Source organism: Hesperophylax consimilis, chromosome 6, assembly GCF_061612785.1.
Source record: "Hesperophylax consimilis isolate HC1 chromosome 6, BYU_Hcon_1.0, whole genome shotgun sequence".
Classification (NCBI taxonomy): Eukaryota; Metazoa; Arthropoda; class Insecta; order Trichoptera; family Limnephilidae; genus Hesperophylax; species Hesperophylax consimilis.
The window spans coordinates 8,630,532-8,645,057 of record NC_142841.1 but is presented as its reverse complement, the minus strand read 5'-3'; the positions used below and the strand labels follow the sequence as shown (position 1 = coordinate 8,645,057).

General features: G+C 38.4%; 1 protein-coding gene across 1 annotated transcript; it reads right to left on the bottom strand.

Moving 5' to 3' along the window:
• Positions 1–2,188: 2,188 nt before the first annotated feature.
• LOC149422922 (decapping and exoribonuclease protein Rai1-like) lies at positions 2,189–10,378 on the bottom strand. Its single transcript, XM_089632776.1, has 4 exons — positions 9,714–10,378; positions 6,858–7,125; positions 3,864–3,999; positions 2,189–2,580 (listed from the first exon to the last, which is right to left on the bottom strand). Exons 1-4 carry the CDS (start codon positions 10,219–10,221, stop codon positions 2,323–2,325), a joined length of 1,170 nt encoding a protein of 389 aa, XP_089488902.1. The 5' UTR covers positions 10,222–10,378; the 3' UTR covers positions 2,189–2,322.
• Positions 10,379–14,526: the final 4,148 nt, after the last annotated feature.

Below are 14,526 nucleotides of genomic sequence, written 5' to 3'. Positions count from 1 at the left end.
GGGAATTCAGGGGGAGGCTTCACAGCCTTGCCCTGTCTACCCATCCCAATTGCGCTTGTGGCAATACTTACCAGTCGGCCGAGCACATTCTGTGGCACTGTGAGATCTTGAAGGATGCCAGAGACGAAATGATAGACGGTCTGAATGTCCCCATTAGACCGGTGTGGAACACCGATCTTGTTTCTAACAGAGTTAATTTCGAATGTCTGAGGAAGTTTACTAGGATCTGGGTTGAGAGATGGTCTGTGCTTAGAGTCGCTGACTAGCGTGATAACTGAGAACCCCTGGTGTATTGCTCCTGCTCCATGACTAATTCTTTTACAATTCTCCGATTATTGTTTATGCATTCTGTTCTTCTTATTTTTATTATTTTTCTTTCCTTACTGTACCAGCTGCTTCAGATGATTTTCTTTCGTTTACATTTCTTTTAAACAACTTGTATCCTATTTTCTTCTAATTTTCAGTTTTCTTTTCTTATGTTTTGTGTCTAAGGTAGACACACTGTCCTTTTTACAGACATTGCAGACACTCTTTATATATCTTTGCTTAGCTAATTATCTCTTTTACTTTGTCTTTTATCTTATACTTCACATACTGTCCTCTTTACAGACCATGCAAATGTTATTTTTATGCTTTCTACTTTTGTTTTACTTATTCTACCGATGTTCTTAAGTGGCACTTTTGGATTGTTTATTGTTTTTCTTTTCTTTTCTCGTCTTTTTTATATGTATTTTTTTTTTTGGTTTTCTTTCTTTTTTTCAGTAACGGCAACGAGTTTACAGGCTAGAACTGAACTCCGTTGTTTGTTTTGTATTGTTTACTTTTCCCCAATAGGGGTTGGACAACGGGCCTCGTCCCCGCATGCACTGCTGGAGCTTCTTTTAATTTCTTGTTTTTACCGGGGGACTCCGCCAGTCACCTGCGCCACCCCTGAGGAGCGTTGGTGGTCAGAGGGGTGACTGTGCGGATTGGGGTAACCTCCACCCTGCCTCCGACCTCCTGACGCTTCTTTCCCCTAGGTTCTTTAGGGTTTATCCCTCTTTTTCCCATGCTTATCTTCAGGGCACCACCGGGTGGTCGGCTAAGGGGTGTGGAAGTCCTGACCTGCACCAGTCACCCCAACCACCACCAATCTCTCAACAGGACTGCCAGACGTGGCTCGGCGAAACTCCCCCGTCACTCTATTATTTCACTTCGTTCTTTTTGTGCTTACAGGTACTGGAGTGTGGGTTCCCTCCACCAACTATTTGCTTGAAACTTGTTACTTGATTGTTTGATGCTTATTGTTCTGTGTTGTCTTTGGATTAATACCTGTAAGCGCTCGCATACCGCTTCCTAACACCGTATGCGGGGACATTGAAGGTCTAGCTTCATTTATATACTTTGTAGAGCCGTTTATTCAAAATTAGATTCATGCGAGAGCTCCGAAGGGGTGACCATAAGTCACCTATACCGGGGTGGGACAGGGCGGGTGTAACCTTCAATGTACATTAACTTTTGATGTGAGCTTTGCGTGTGGCAGCAGCTTAAGGCTCTCGACTAGCAAGTCGGAGGTCGCAGGTCTAAAAATATGCAAGTTAATTTTATTTGATTAATTTGTGTTATTTCACAAAATACTCATTAAAAATAATATATAGTATATTTGCGAACTTCCAGAAACGCCAGATACTTTCAGTATCGCCCCGATGTAAGACCACCATTCAGAACTGAAACGTTGCTTGAAATGGCTTTGGCCGTGTTTGCGGACCAGATCTGAACGGCCAGGTACTTCCCCATCTCCTTCACCTCCCGCCTCACAAAATAGCCCAATTGGGGATGCCATAGTCTCACTGGTTCCAGACGGTTGGGAGCAGTTGGTACTCTTGCGGTTTAACATAAACATAAAAAAGTACACTTTTTAAAGGTGTATTGAATTGTTATTTTGATGAGTTATCTGGTCAATGTTAATTCTCTTTCATGTGATTTCTTGCCATCTTGGAAATATATGTGAATTCCATACTGAATTCCATCAAGTGCAGTGGTCCCGTTATCCCCAATAATAACCAGATGTGTGATTAGAGGTAACCGGACGAAACGTAACGGAACAGTGGCAAAAAAGAACATTATAAAATTATAGGTAAGGTTTTATTTTTATTTCATTCTTGTTTTTTTTTTTGTATTAGGCAATTCACCCTAAAGAGAGTGCTATGTATTATGTTCTGATTTGTTATGGAACTGTGAGTATGTCTAATTTTGATAGTTGATAAATGTAATAATTAGTCCCAACAGCATATTGTGCCTGTCCTATGGTTTCGCTTTTATCTCCTCTGCCAATAATAATCATCAATAATTTTCATAATCCACAAACAAATTAATGAACCAATCATCAAGGATGGAAATATTTTCTGACGTCCGGGGTTCCGATAGCTGGAGTAGGTCAGATCCCTCCTTCCTCTCAAAGATCAACTGCTTCAGAGGAAGCATTCTTACATCTTTATCCCTGTTTGAAGACGTCTGCTTCAATTCCTTTGAAAATGTTTTCTTGATGAATGACAGGATATTATTGCAGACGTTCAAGCAAACTTGTGGTTTCCAGGGATTCTAAAAAAATGTTTATTGAAAAGGACTTGTTACTTACAACTACATCACCAATAAACTTGAGGAACATTGTAAGTTACTATGTTCCGCAAAGTATTACAAACAAGTTTCCACATAAATGTTGGACTAAAGGTCTATTCACATCTACCGGCGTGGCAGACACGACGGCACAAGTAAAATGGCACCGCATCAACAGCTGAAGTCCATGCGAATGCAATTGGTACGAAGAATTCATTCTATTTTGAATTTTAAAGGAATTAAAATCACCTTCAAAAGGACTTTACCCACGCAGTGTCATAATCAGCTGTTGACGCCATTTTACTTGCATCTGAGCCGTGTCTGCTACGCACGGTGCTGGTAGATGTGAATAGACCTTAATAGGGCCTACAGACAATCCGATTTCATTTGTTTTAGCCGGGGAACATGTCTGAAGGTTTGGCCATCTGACGTCCTTTCTCCATTCCGTTTCAGACATGTTACCTTCAAATTGAATGGATAAAATCTGTCTGTAAGCCATAATAATAATAAAAATATCTAGGATTTTGATCTATACTGAATTAAAAGAAAAGTGATGTTGCCCTTTCCACTCTGAGGCACCAGGAAGAGATTATCTTGTCAAGAACGAATTTTAATATTTGAAAATGTTTTATCAATTTTACCCTAAGTAAGATTAAGGTTAGTTTCAAATTGTTGCTGGTAAATCGTGCCGATGTGAAACTGGCCTAAATTAAACCACCACAACACACTTCTCTATGTTTATTTCTTCAGTCAGTAAGTATATCTATATTTTGGATTCAATCTGCAATCACTTATGGCACACTTGAATGGGGACATTTGACAAACTTTGCTCTAAATCCCACACAAATACAATATAAAAGAAACAGGTAGAAATTTACAATACAATGAAATAGATTGTTTGCAGTGTTTTAACTCTATAAGTAACCCTCAATCCCTTGTATTGGTGAAACAACATTCTTGAACATGCGGCTGAAAACTAATCAGCCTAGGCAAGAAAACACAATATATTTCTCAACGTCTCCGTACCTTTCACTTGTCCAACGTTTCGATGGCCTACGAATAATACAAATTTTAAAAGCTCTCGAAATGGGGCCTCGTTTCAGCGATGACCTCATTGACCCACATCTCTACCAACATTGATTTGACACTGGTGGCGCCATCTCTTGCCTCAGCCGATTACTTTTCAACCACCCTATTGCTTTCTATGGAAAATAGCTGAAGTCAAGTCAGTTGCAAGTTTAAGTTGTTTATAGAGAATGTTTACTTACACCACGTTTGGGAAGACGTTCCACTTGGTGTTCTTCAATTTCTTCTACAATTCCATTATCATTCTTTAACCCACAGAAAATTGACTCAACTCCTGTGAGATGGGACTGAACCCACCAATTCATTGAATTGTACTTTCTGCAATAAAAAAGTTTTTTTGTACATTATCTGAATAGTCAAAGGTTCAAATGCGACCATGTGGACAAATACATTGGGTTCGATCGGGCATTGTGGTTTCAATCAAGTTCAATTCGTCTGCCAGCTAATCCACCATTGCACAAGCAACATTCTTTGCTTATAATGATGGTTTGTAGTAGTCAAATATTGTCATGAGAATGTTTGTCTTTCTTTTTTATTTAAATTATTAATGTGAAACTGCACAAGAGTCCCAACTGCCTAGAGCCAGTTAGACTGGCATCCCCAATTGGGGTATGTTGTCAGGCTGAAGGTAGCGGGGAGAGGAATCTGGCTATTCAGATCTGGTCACCAAACATGGCCAAAGCCATTTCAAGCAATGTTCCAATTCTGAATGGCGATTCGCAATTCTTACACCAGGGCGATACTGAGAGTATCTTCCACTCTGGAACGTGCCGCAAATATATATATATATACATGATGTCCGGAAACTCGTAGTACAAGCCGGAAACTGGAGAATGTATACCACACGGGGAACCCAAATAAACATAAAGTTTTTTGATTTGAGCATTTTTATAAAAAAAAAAAAAAAACCAAAAAAAATTTTTTTTCGGGTGTTTCAGGGTTCAAATTTTTTCGTCATTATTTGTTTTACTTTTAAATTTTTAAATAGTTTTAAATAGTTGGGTACTTTGATCTTCAGTAATAATTTATAAGAATTTGATCCAAAAAAAATCAACTTCTGACTCGATTTACTCGAAAACGAAAGCTCAAATCAAAAAAAATTATACTACAAAATCGACTCCAAATGTGATGTAGATTCACCAGTTTCCCGCTTGTACTACGAGTTTCCGGACACCATGTATATATATATATTATCCCTCAAGTCTCTGAAGGACATTACTAGCCACAAACATCATATTTCATTAGAGGCTCTGAGGGACAGAACTGATCGGGGCGTCCATACATTACTAGCCACAAATCTCATATTCCATTAGAGGCTCTGAGGGACAGATCTGATCGGGGCGTCCATACATTACTAGCCACAAATCTCATATTCCATTAGAGGCTCTGAGGGACAGATCTGATCGGGGCGTCCATACATTACTAGCCACAAATCTCATATTCCATTAGAGGCTCTGAGGGACAGATCTGATCGGGGCGTCCATACATTACTAGCCACAAATCTCATATTCCATTAGAGGCTCTGAGGGACAGATCTGATCGGGGCGTCCATACATTACTAGCTACAAATCTCATGTTCCATTAGAGGCTCTGAGGGACAGATCTGATCGGGGCGTCCATACATTACTAGCCACAAATCTCATATTCCATTAGAGGCTCTGAGGGACAGATCTGATCGGGGCGTCCATACATTACTAGCCACAAATCTCATATTCCATTAGAGGCTCTGAGGGACAGATCTGATCGGGGCGTCCATACATTACTAGCCACAAATCTCATATTCCATTAGAGGCTCTGAGGGACAGATCTGATCGGGGCGTCCATACATTACTAGCCACAAATCTCATATTCCATTAGAGGCTCTGAGGGACAGATCTGATCGGGGCGTCCATACATTACTAGCTACAAATCTCATGTTCCATTAGAGGCTCTGAGGGACAGATCTGATCGGGGCGTCCATACATTACTAGCCACAAATCTCATATTCCATTAGAGGCTCTGAGGGACAGATCTGATCGGGGCGTCCATACATTACTAGCCACAAATCTCATATTCCATTAGAGGCTCTGAGGGACAGATCTGATCGGGGCGTCCATACATTACTAGCCACAAATCTCATATTCCATTAGAGGCTTTGAGGGACAGATCTGATTGGGGCGTCCATACATTACTAGCCACAAATCTCATATTCCAAGAGGCTCTGAGGGACAGATCTGATCGGGGCATCCATACATTATAAAGTAATTTTATCTTTTTTTCTATAATGCATAGATATGTGATTTGTTCGATGTTGGAAAGATAAATAATTATTCTTCTCAGTTTGTCTCAAATATTCATACATATTTACACAGATAAAATCCAAAAAATTGTTTGGGATTTTTTCATTGACAGTTGAAACGGAAAAAAATTATTTATATTTTTTATTATATGAATGGCACAAAAAGTGAAGTGACAATTTTCGTACTAATTCCCACAATTTTCGTACAATATTCTAAATATCAAATTTTTTCAAAATTACGGATGTTTCGGGTCAAAGTACGTCCCGGTAAGTTTTTTTTTTTTTAAATTTTGTGTTTGATATTAAAAATGATTTTTTTTAGAAATATCAATGTTTATTTCAAAAACAAACATTTCAAATATAATTTTACCCAGTTTTTAAAATGGTATTTCTTTTTACGACAACTTCAAAAATAATAAATATGTAGCACATTTTAGATACCTCGGGAGCATTCCATGAAATTTCACTGTGTCGTTGGGACTTAAAAATATTTTTAAACCTGAAGGGTTAATGAGTAAATTGTGAAAAAACACAATTTAATGAAATAAAATTTACTTGGCCACGCCGGAATTTGAACTCGCAACCTCCAGCTTGCTAGTCGATAGCCTTACCCCTCTTGATCTTACAGCTATTATTTTTTTTCTTGACCAGATAGTTTATATTATATTTTAGTATAAGTTACCCAAATTTTTATACTATTTTATATTTTGAACAGTTCTATCACAAAACAGAATGGTTACAAAAAAAGAACATTGAAGAAAAGTAAAGAAAAAAAAAACCTAACCTCTTACTTTATTATTACGTGTTTTGTCACTGTTCTGTTTGATTCTGTGACACATTTTGAACTCCATTCTAATATTTAAAACTAAATCTCGGGCCCTATATCAATGATACCTACCTGAACACGCCATGTTGCCATGCCTCAGACCTTACTCGTAGTGACTTGATTTCAATGAATGCACAGTCCTGGAGTTCTTCCAAGACCCTCACCGAGGACGCAGTGTCAGGTCTCAGTCCCTCCTGCAGAAAGGAATGCTCCATGAGGATGCCATCCATCTCAGCCGAGAAGATCAGGTGGTGCCGCTCCAAGTGCCTCTCAAACACACAGTAGAAGTGCGCATTACCTTCTATTGGCAAACTAGTGTCGGGTTCTCTACTAGGATCACCTGTAATGGCAACCGGACAGAAAAGGATTAGTTTATTTTTAAACACTTTTCTTTAATATTCTGTTTTGTCCTGGAACCACTATTTATTTATCTTTATCTATGGATGGGGATTATGACGTCAGTGCGGGATGGATTTTTTAATATAAACTTTTTTTTCACCTACCATTTAAAATTTGATGATGTCAGAAGATTGATAGTAAATGTAACCATCTATTGAAATATCAAAATTATCATAATTATATACCCTGAACATACTATAGTTGGCCACATGCATTGAACGCACAAACATACTACATTAGTGCGCGCACTGTGCGTGAATAACGATAATCAACCACTGACCCCCACGATGTCAAATTATCAATATCGACATTAGTAGATTCCTTCACACAGCATCCCCAAAGATGAAATAGGCCCTGAGGGAAACCTTGGAACCTCCTGTGGGGAGTTTATATTAAAAAAATATTCTTATTTAGGAGATTTTTATGAACAAATGACCCTAATGGGGGTTCCCAACCAAGGGTTTATTTTTATGTGACACCTCACAAGAGCCTCCCTGTCTGTACAGTGAGGAGGAGAGTAGGGGAATTGGCAGAGGAGTCACGTCGCCACCCGGTTAAGGTAGGGGTTGTAGGAAGGGATTTATCAATAAAGGTCTTGAAGAGGCCCTGATTATGTGAAGGAGGAAAAACAGAAGCTGGTAGTTTGATCCACATACGAGTTGTCTTAAAACAAAAACGAGTCGAAGAAGCGGCCGGTTCTCAAACTCACCTATGAACGGGTGTTCAGCTTGTGTACATCGAGTTTCACGGCGCACCAGGGATCAATGCTGCTAGTTCCTTGGAACAGGCTTAAAATACATGTAGAACACTCAGCATGCCCACATTTGGACTGTGCATTAGAGATGGCAATCAGTCTGTTAACAATGGATTGTCAATCAGACAAACTGCCCTCCTTTGCACAGAATCAAGTAGGTTTATCAAGTATTGTGTTGTTCCAGCCCAGAGGTGACTCCCAAATTCAATTGCTGGGCGTACTTGAGATTTGTAAAGGGTTAGCAGCTGGTTAATATTGAAGAATCTGCTGGCTCTATACAAGACGCTCAGTTTCTTGGAAGCCAGATTTACTCGGGCTTCTATAGAGCTCCGATACCTAAGCCGGTCTGATATACTTACTCCAAGCGTTTCAATGGAGTCTTTATTGGGGAGGGTACCTCCATCAAATTGCACCAGAGAGTCACTGATCTCACTCTTAATCGAAATCAGACACGCTTGGGTTTTTGAGACATTGAAACTGTCCTTATCCCAGGCACGAACCTTTTCGAGGTGGTGGTCAACTTTTTGTTTCAAAACTTCCCGAGGTGTACTGACATCATAAGTAGAAGGGGCTTGTAAAAAAAGATAACTCTCTTGAACGGTGCTGTCGACAGCATCGCAATTAATTGGTGCAAATTCAAAGAGATCGTTGATGTGCAACAAAAACAGCAAAGATCCTTGTATCACCCCCGAATTGATTTGGTGGAGAGAGGAAGAAGAACCGTCACCTATGGTTTGAATTGTTCTTCCTTTGAAAGTGTCTGCAATCAAACTATGCAGGGTTGGAAGGGTCCCATAAGATGGTGACTTCCCGACAAGTGCCCGGTGCCAGACCCAATCAAAGGCTTTGGAGATATCCAACCCGAGGGTTTGAGTTTCTCCAAAACGTTCCAAGTACCGCCTCCAAATATGCATCGCATACCTGAGCAGATCGCCACATGATCGGTTTCGACGATCTCTTAGGATGTTTTTGTTCTCGAGGTATGTGAGCAACTATTAACCACCCTTTCCAATACCTTTGAGAGTATGGAAGTGATGGCTAAGGTGCAGTAATTAGAAGAATCGGAACGGTCACCCTTCTTAAGGATTGTGTGGAGGATCACCTTTTTCTAATGATCTGGCACCTTTCCACTTTTGAGTAAGAGTTTAAATAATTTCAAGATCACCGGAGTTAATTCTGCAGAACACCTCTTAAGGACCAGGGCAGGTATTCCATCTGGCCAAGTCTTGCCTAATTCACATTCATACGCCGTCTCCTACACACTCTTCTATTATTCTGACTCTTGACATGGCCCGACTCAAGTATCTGGTTCACTGGATCGTGCCATGTCTTTCTTAGGGCATCACCGATTTCTTCTGCCTTTCGCATTTACGTCATACAGGGTGTCCGGGGGTAAAGTGCACTAACTTCGGGAGGTGATTCTACACAATGGTAGAAGTAAAAAGTTTGCTTCGCTCCAATAATTACGATTGTGAATTTTGAGAAAAAATCATTTTTTAATAAATTATATTTACAACCATGGATAAAAAATTATTTTCTAGTTGTAGGACAAATATTGGTATTGAACAGCAAAATATATAGTATAAGATTCTTGTTGAGTCAATCCCATGAAAATGAAGGCGAAAAGTAACCTCAAAAAGTTTGGAACCTTTGGGATTTAATATTAAGTTGAAGTTGATCGAATAGGTTGTGATGAAATTGCGTTAATACGATGAAAAGGAATGTAGTAATGATGTGGAGTGATATGGGAATGATGGAATGCGATGACAACTTACTTGACAGCAAATACTGCTCTAGTTTGATCCCCTGTTTGGTTGATATCTGTTCCCATTTCTGTGATTTGCGCTCTACGTCCAGATACAGCTCTGGATCCAAATAATGGAGGAAGAATATACCACGAAATAGGCAGACCGTAAACCTAATAGAGTCAAATTTCCTCTTGTAGGGCTGGGTACAAAAATCCTTGAGGAGCGCTCTGCAGCACATAAAAGGCACATCGTCTAGGGTTATCGGACTATCATCAAAAATATCAAAAGTTTCCCTGTGATCTTTGAAAAAAGACAAAATAAATTTCAGTTTTTCTTCAGATAAAACTCTTGACCAGGAATCTATATTGTGGTTCAAGTCGAAATTTACTTGTTTAGGTGGTATTCTGTTGAGATACTTTAATTGAGAACAATTGTCCAAGAAGTTATTATTGGGTCCGACACTGTAGAAACCAATCATTTTCGGAGATGAGAAGGTGGCTGTACCTCTCAAATTTGAAGATTCACCGCATCGCATTTTCGACACTAGATAGGTACTTCGATTTAAATAAGTAGGTACCTATTTCTTGCACTTACTACTTACCGTCCTTATTGTAAACAGAAAATTTTCAAGTGATTTAATAATAAGCGTTCAAAATTGACACGTCGACGAAACTAGAGACCATAAATAAACTGTGGATGGTATGTATGGGGACAAGCTGTAACAAGCTATGCAATTATTATTATTATATTTTTCCAAGCAATGCATTCAGCAGTGATGCGATGTATACAAATAGTTTTTTCCCCAGTAATTTTTCCCTAAAATTTCCCCGGAAATCCCCTAGATTCACGATTCCACCATAAAACCAACCGAACTAAACGTTTCATCATCGTCTGGGCGGTAGGGGGTAAGAAGAACTGTACAAAACATATTTTTATCTTCGAAGGATGCCAGTAATCAGTATTTTACTAAAAATATATATAGTTTACGACCCTCGAAATTCCAATTAATTTATAAATATGTTATGGTTAAGGTTTTCACGGATGTAAGATGAAGAATATTTTTTTCGGTTTACCCGCATAACGTAGTAGTAGTAAGTCCACTTAGGTTTTGATTTCTGCATCGAACAGATACGTGAAAGCGATCAGTTTGAGACAAAACTCAAGACATAAGGCCTCTGAAGATGGACAGTGAGATCTGTCCAAAACGTCAGGAGTTAAAAAGTCCTTTAAAGGACTACCTATGGGTAAACCAAGAAAATTATTATACATATATAATATATAAATCAATTATTATATAGTACTTACATAATTCGATTTTTTTTTAGTATAAATTACTAGTCCTTTTTTTACAACGGCGCGCGAATTGCGTAAAATACCTAATTATATATATCCCAAATCAGGTAAAAAAAAGTTTAGGCTTGTTTCCAAAATTTAATATTTTCTTACCTCATTTAGTAAGACACTTTTGCACGAACATTCAGATTCTACGAAGAAAAGTCCCACAATGGACAGCGCTGCAATCCTATCTTACTTTAGCGAATATTACTTTTCTGTGCATGGCCTGGTTATTTAAATGTGCATACATCGGTGGTCAATGTACAACTGATGTCAAAGTTTATCCAAAGCATTCTCGAACCCTCCTGGGGCCAAAAATATGGTTACGATGTTTGCCTCTAATTCGTAGAAATTACACCCAGGTTTCAAGTTAAAGCAAGTCTATTAATTTGAATGTCTATGGATGTGACAGATGCGTAAATTTGTTTGCAACAGATAGCATATCGAATGCACTATTTGCAACCTTTAGATACAATGTGTGGAATCTGACATCTGTGTTTTGTGACGTTCATTGAGCTATATATTAATTTAAACTCCATAATAATTGTAAATAGTTTTTTTGAGCATTACTAAACATAATCTAACTAGAATAGTTGGAGATATTTTTCTTTCTTTCGCGTTCCAATATAAACGCTCCATGACACATATGACCTTGAATGATGACAAGAAAACTGGTCAGCCATTTTGGTTTTCGATAGATGACGCGATTTTTTTTCCATTTTCATGTAAAACCTAAATTTCGTCGTTTTCAGGCGATATTCCATTATTTTAAAATAACAAATGAAAATTTTAAAGGTCGTAAGTGCCAAAAAAAAGAAAACTTTTTTAAATAATAAAATGCATTGTAATATTTTTAAATGAGGATTTAACTAGCCGGTAATATCGTAATATCATGTACCCTACTTACTCATCTATTTCATGAAATAAAATGCCTACATGATTATGGCACTTACATCCTTTAAAGTTTCCAGGAGCAACATGGGTTATTTTTACATTGAATTGATAGTTAAAGCTGTTAATAATAAATACTTAGTAGGCTTTGAAAACCTCCATGGCCAAGAGATAGACTTTGGCAGTTAGTTTAGAAATTCGTAATTTTTTCCATTTTTGCGAAACTCGCAATAAGGAACTCCAGTCCTTTTTTATTTTTTTTTTAAAATCAACAATGAGCTTTTAACTTAAATACCAGTAAATAGATTTCATAGTTTACATAATTAAAATAATTGACAAAGTTTTAATTTCGGGTCTCATGAAAACTCACCAAATCTGTGATTTGTCAACGTGATGTCACCAAAGTTATATTTTAACAGGCACTGTATTTTGTATGGCGGCGTCGAGAGTTGAGACGTAATTTATTTATTACGTTTTTTATTATTATATTATGATGTTTCTCGGACTCCTTTCTTTCTAGTTCAATAAGCTGTTTGGTATTTCTTTAGCCGAAAGATGATAATTCGCAGTTTCTCACCTCGGGGGAGAGTTTGTTGTATATTTTCGGTCCAACATTGTGGTAACACTTTGCCAAATAATTTCTACTACGGCTTCTGATTTGATATGCATCTTAGATTTAACTTTTATTTTTGTGTACATTAATGAAACTTTGTCCAGAACTTTAATACCCTGAGAGCCCGTCACCCTTGTTTCTATTATCAATGGATGGGGCTGTAAATGGAAGCCGCATTATTTTACTTACCGCCCCGGCACTTTACCTGATAGCAGGCTTCGAGCCCAGGACGTGGGCGAGGTGGAGAGGTGGAGAGGTGGAGAGGGTAGCTGGGTGTCTGCTACGGGCCAGGCCGAGGTAGTCCGGGGGTGGTTGACCGGGGGTGCGGATCGGGTGCGCGCGCACGCGGCCCGGACCCCTGTCAATAGAAACTGTGTTTGGCAAAATCAAAAATCCAACAACGATAATTGAATATAAATCAAATCTACATTTAACACCGCAACTAGGGAATGCAATCCAGCAAGAAAATGTCAATCCAGGTATTTGCGGGACTGAACAATCTTAGTCCCGCTGGATCCAGGTATTTGCGGGATCCAGCAGAGTGGACTTAGATATCTAATCAATCGCATAATAAAGACCTAATACCTCGATCTACCAACCTTGCTTTTAGAGTTTTAAATTTATACCTATAATAAAACAAGTTCTTTGGGAAATTTTAAATGATTTATTAATAGGTATACCTTTAGTTAGACATAGGTAAAGTTTAAGTCATAAATTGGCAAAGAATAAGATAAGACATACATTTACATAACATACCCGCCTCGGAACAGACTTTGTCTAGTGAGGTGGGTAAAAGAAATCTATGTACACAAATGAAAATAAAATAAACGCCCGGATTGCCGGCACTGAAACTGAAATTGAACTGAAACTTAAATTTAAATAATAACGTTCACACGATAAACAATATTCTTGGACAATGAGCTTCATAAGTTTAATTAAACATTATTTTGGAAATAGCTTCGTAAAAAAGTTAAAGTATTAATTGTGTCATCTGATAAACGGCTTCTGATATTGGACACAAGGTAGCCAGCGGCTGAAAAAGCTCGTTCAGCTTCCATGCTGGTTGGCACAATAGTCATTAGCGCATTGTAAGTGAATTGAAGGTATGTGCCTTTTAATCCACCGGACTCGAAGTAATTCAGAGTAAGTGAGGGTAAATCTGTAGTTGCTCTCTTTAAGCTTTAAAAGATCTTGAATAACCATCATTTTTAGTGTCTTGCCGTAATTCATAACCATTAATTTGATTGAATTAGTCGATGTTGCTAAGTTAAAACCCCCGGCTTTAAAAAGATCTCGCAAATCCGACGAGGTACAGAAAACTCGGAATGGTAAACCATCTTTAGACACCATTCGTAATACCCTCTTTTCGACGGTATTGTTTTCGCTTGAAAAATGGTTAGTGATTTTATTTGTTGATGGTTGAGGTTCACAATGAGCCGATGTGGAAGAACTGGACGTCGATGCAGTTGTAGAAGCTTCTCTGTAATCCCGCCAGTCCAGCGGGATCCCGCAAAATTTTCGACCGAGATTAGTCCCGCAAAATGTCTGCGGGATCTCGGTATTTCGGGATACCGGTATACCGGGATTGCATTCCCTAACCGCAACAGATTTATTAACGGGAAGGAGCAGTAGACGCCTACTATCTCAAACCACTTAAAATAAATCACAAAACAATAATTAGAACCATAATAAATTATTATAAGCAATAATAATTAGTCGCCTGTAATATCAATACAAATTGAAAATATCTCCCGAGTAAAAATAAATACCGCGGACGGGAATTGAACCCGACCTTCTGATATCCGGTCAGACGCTCTGAACCACTGAGCCACGTCGGCTTATTTCCAACCCGCCTAATAATTCAATATGTACTAGTACTTCAATCAAAAATTACTGCCTATTAGGTATATATTTTTTAGGCATAATACCCCCAAAACAAATCTCTATAATACTTTTGACCGTGAAAATCTAAAATCATATCTAATCTATAATAGTCTAGAA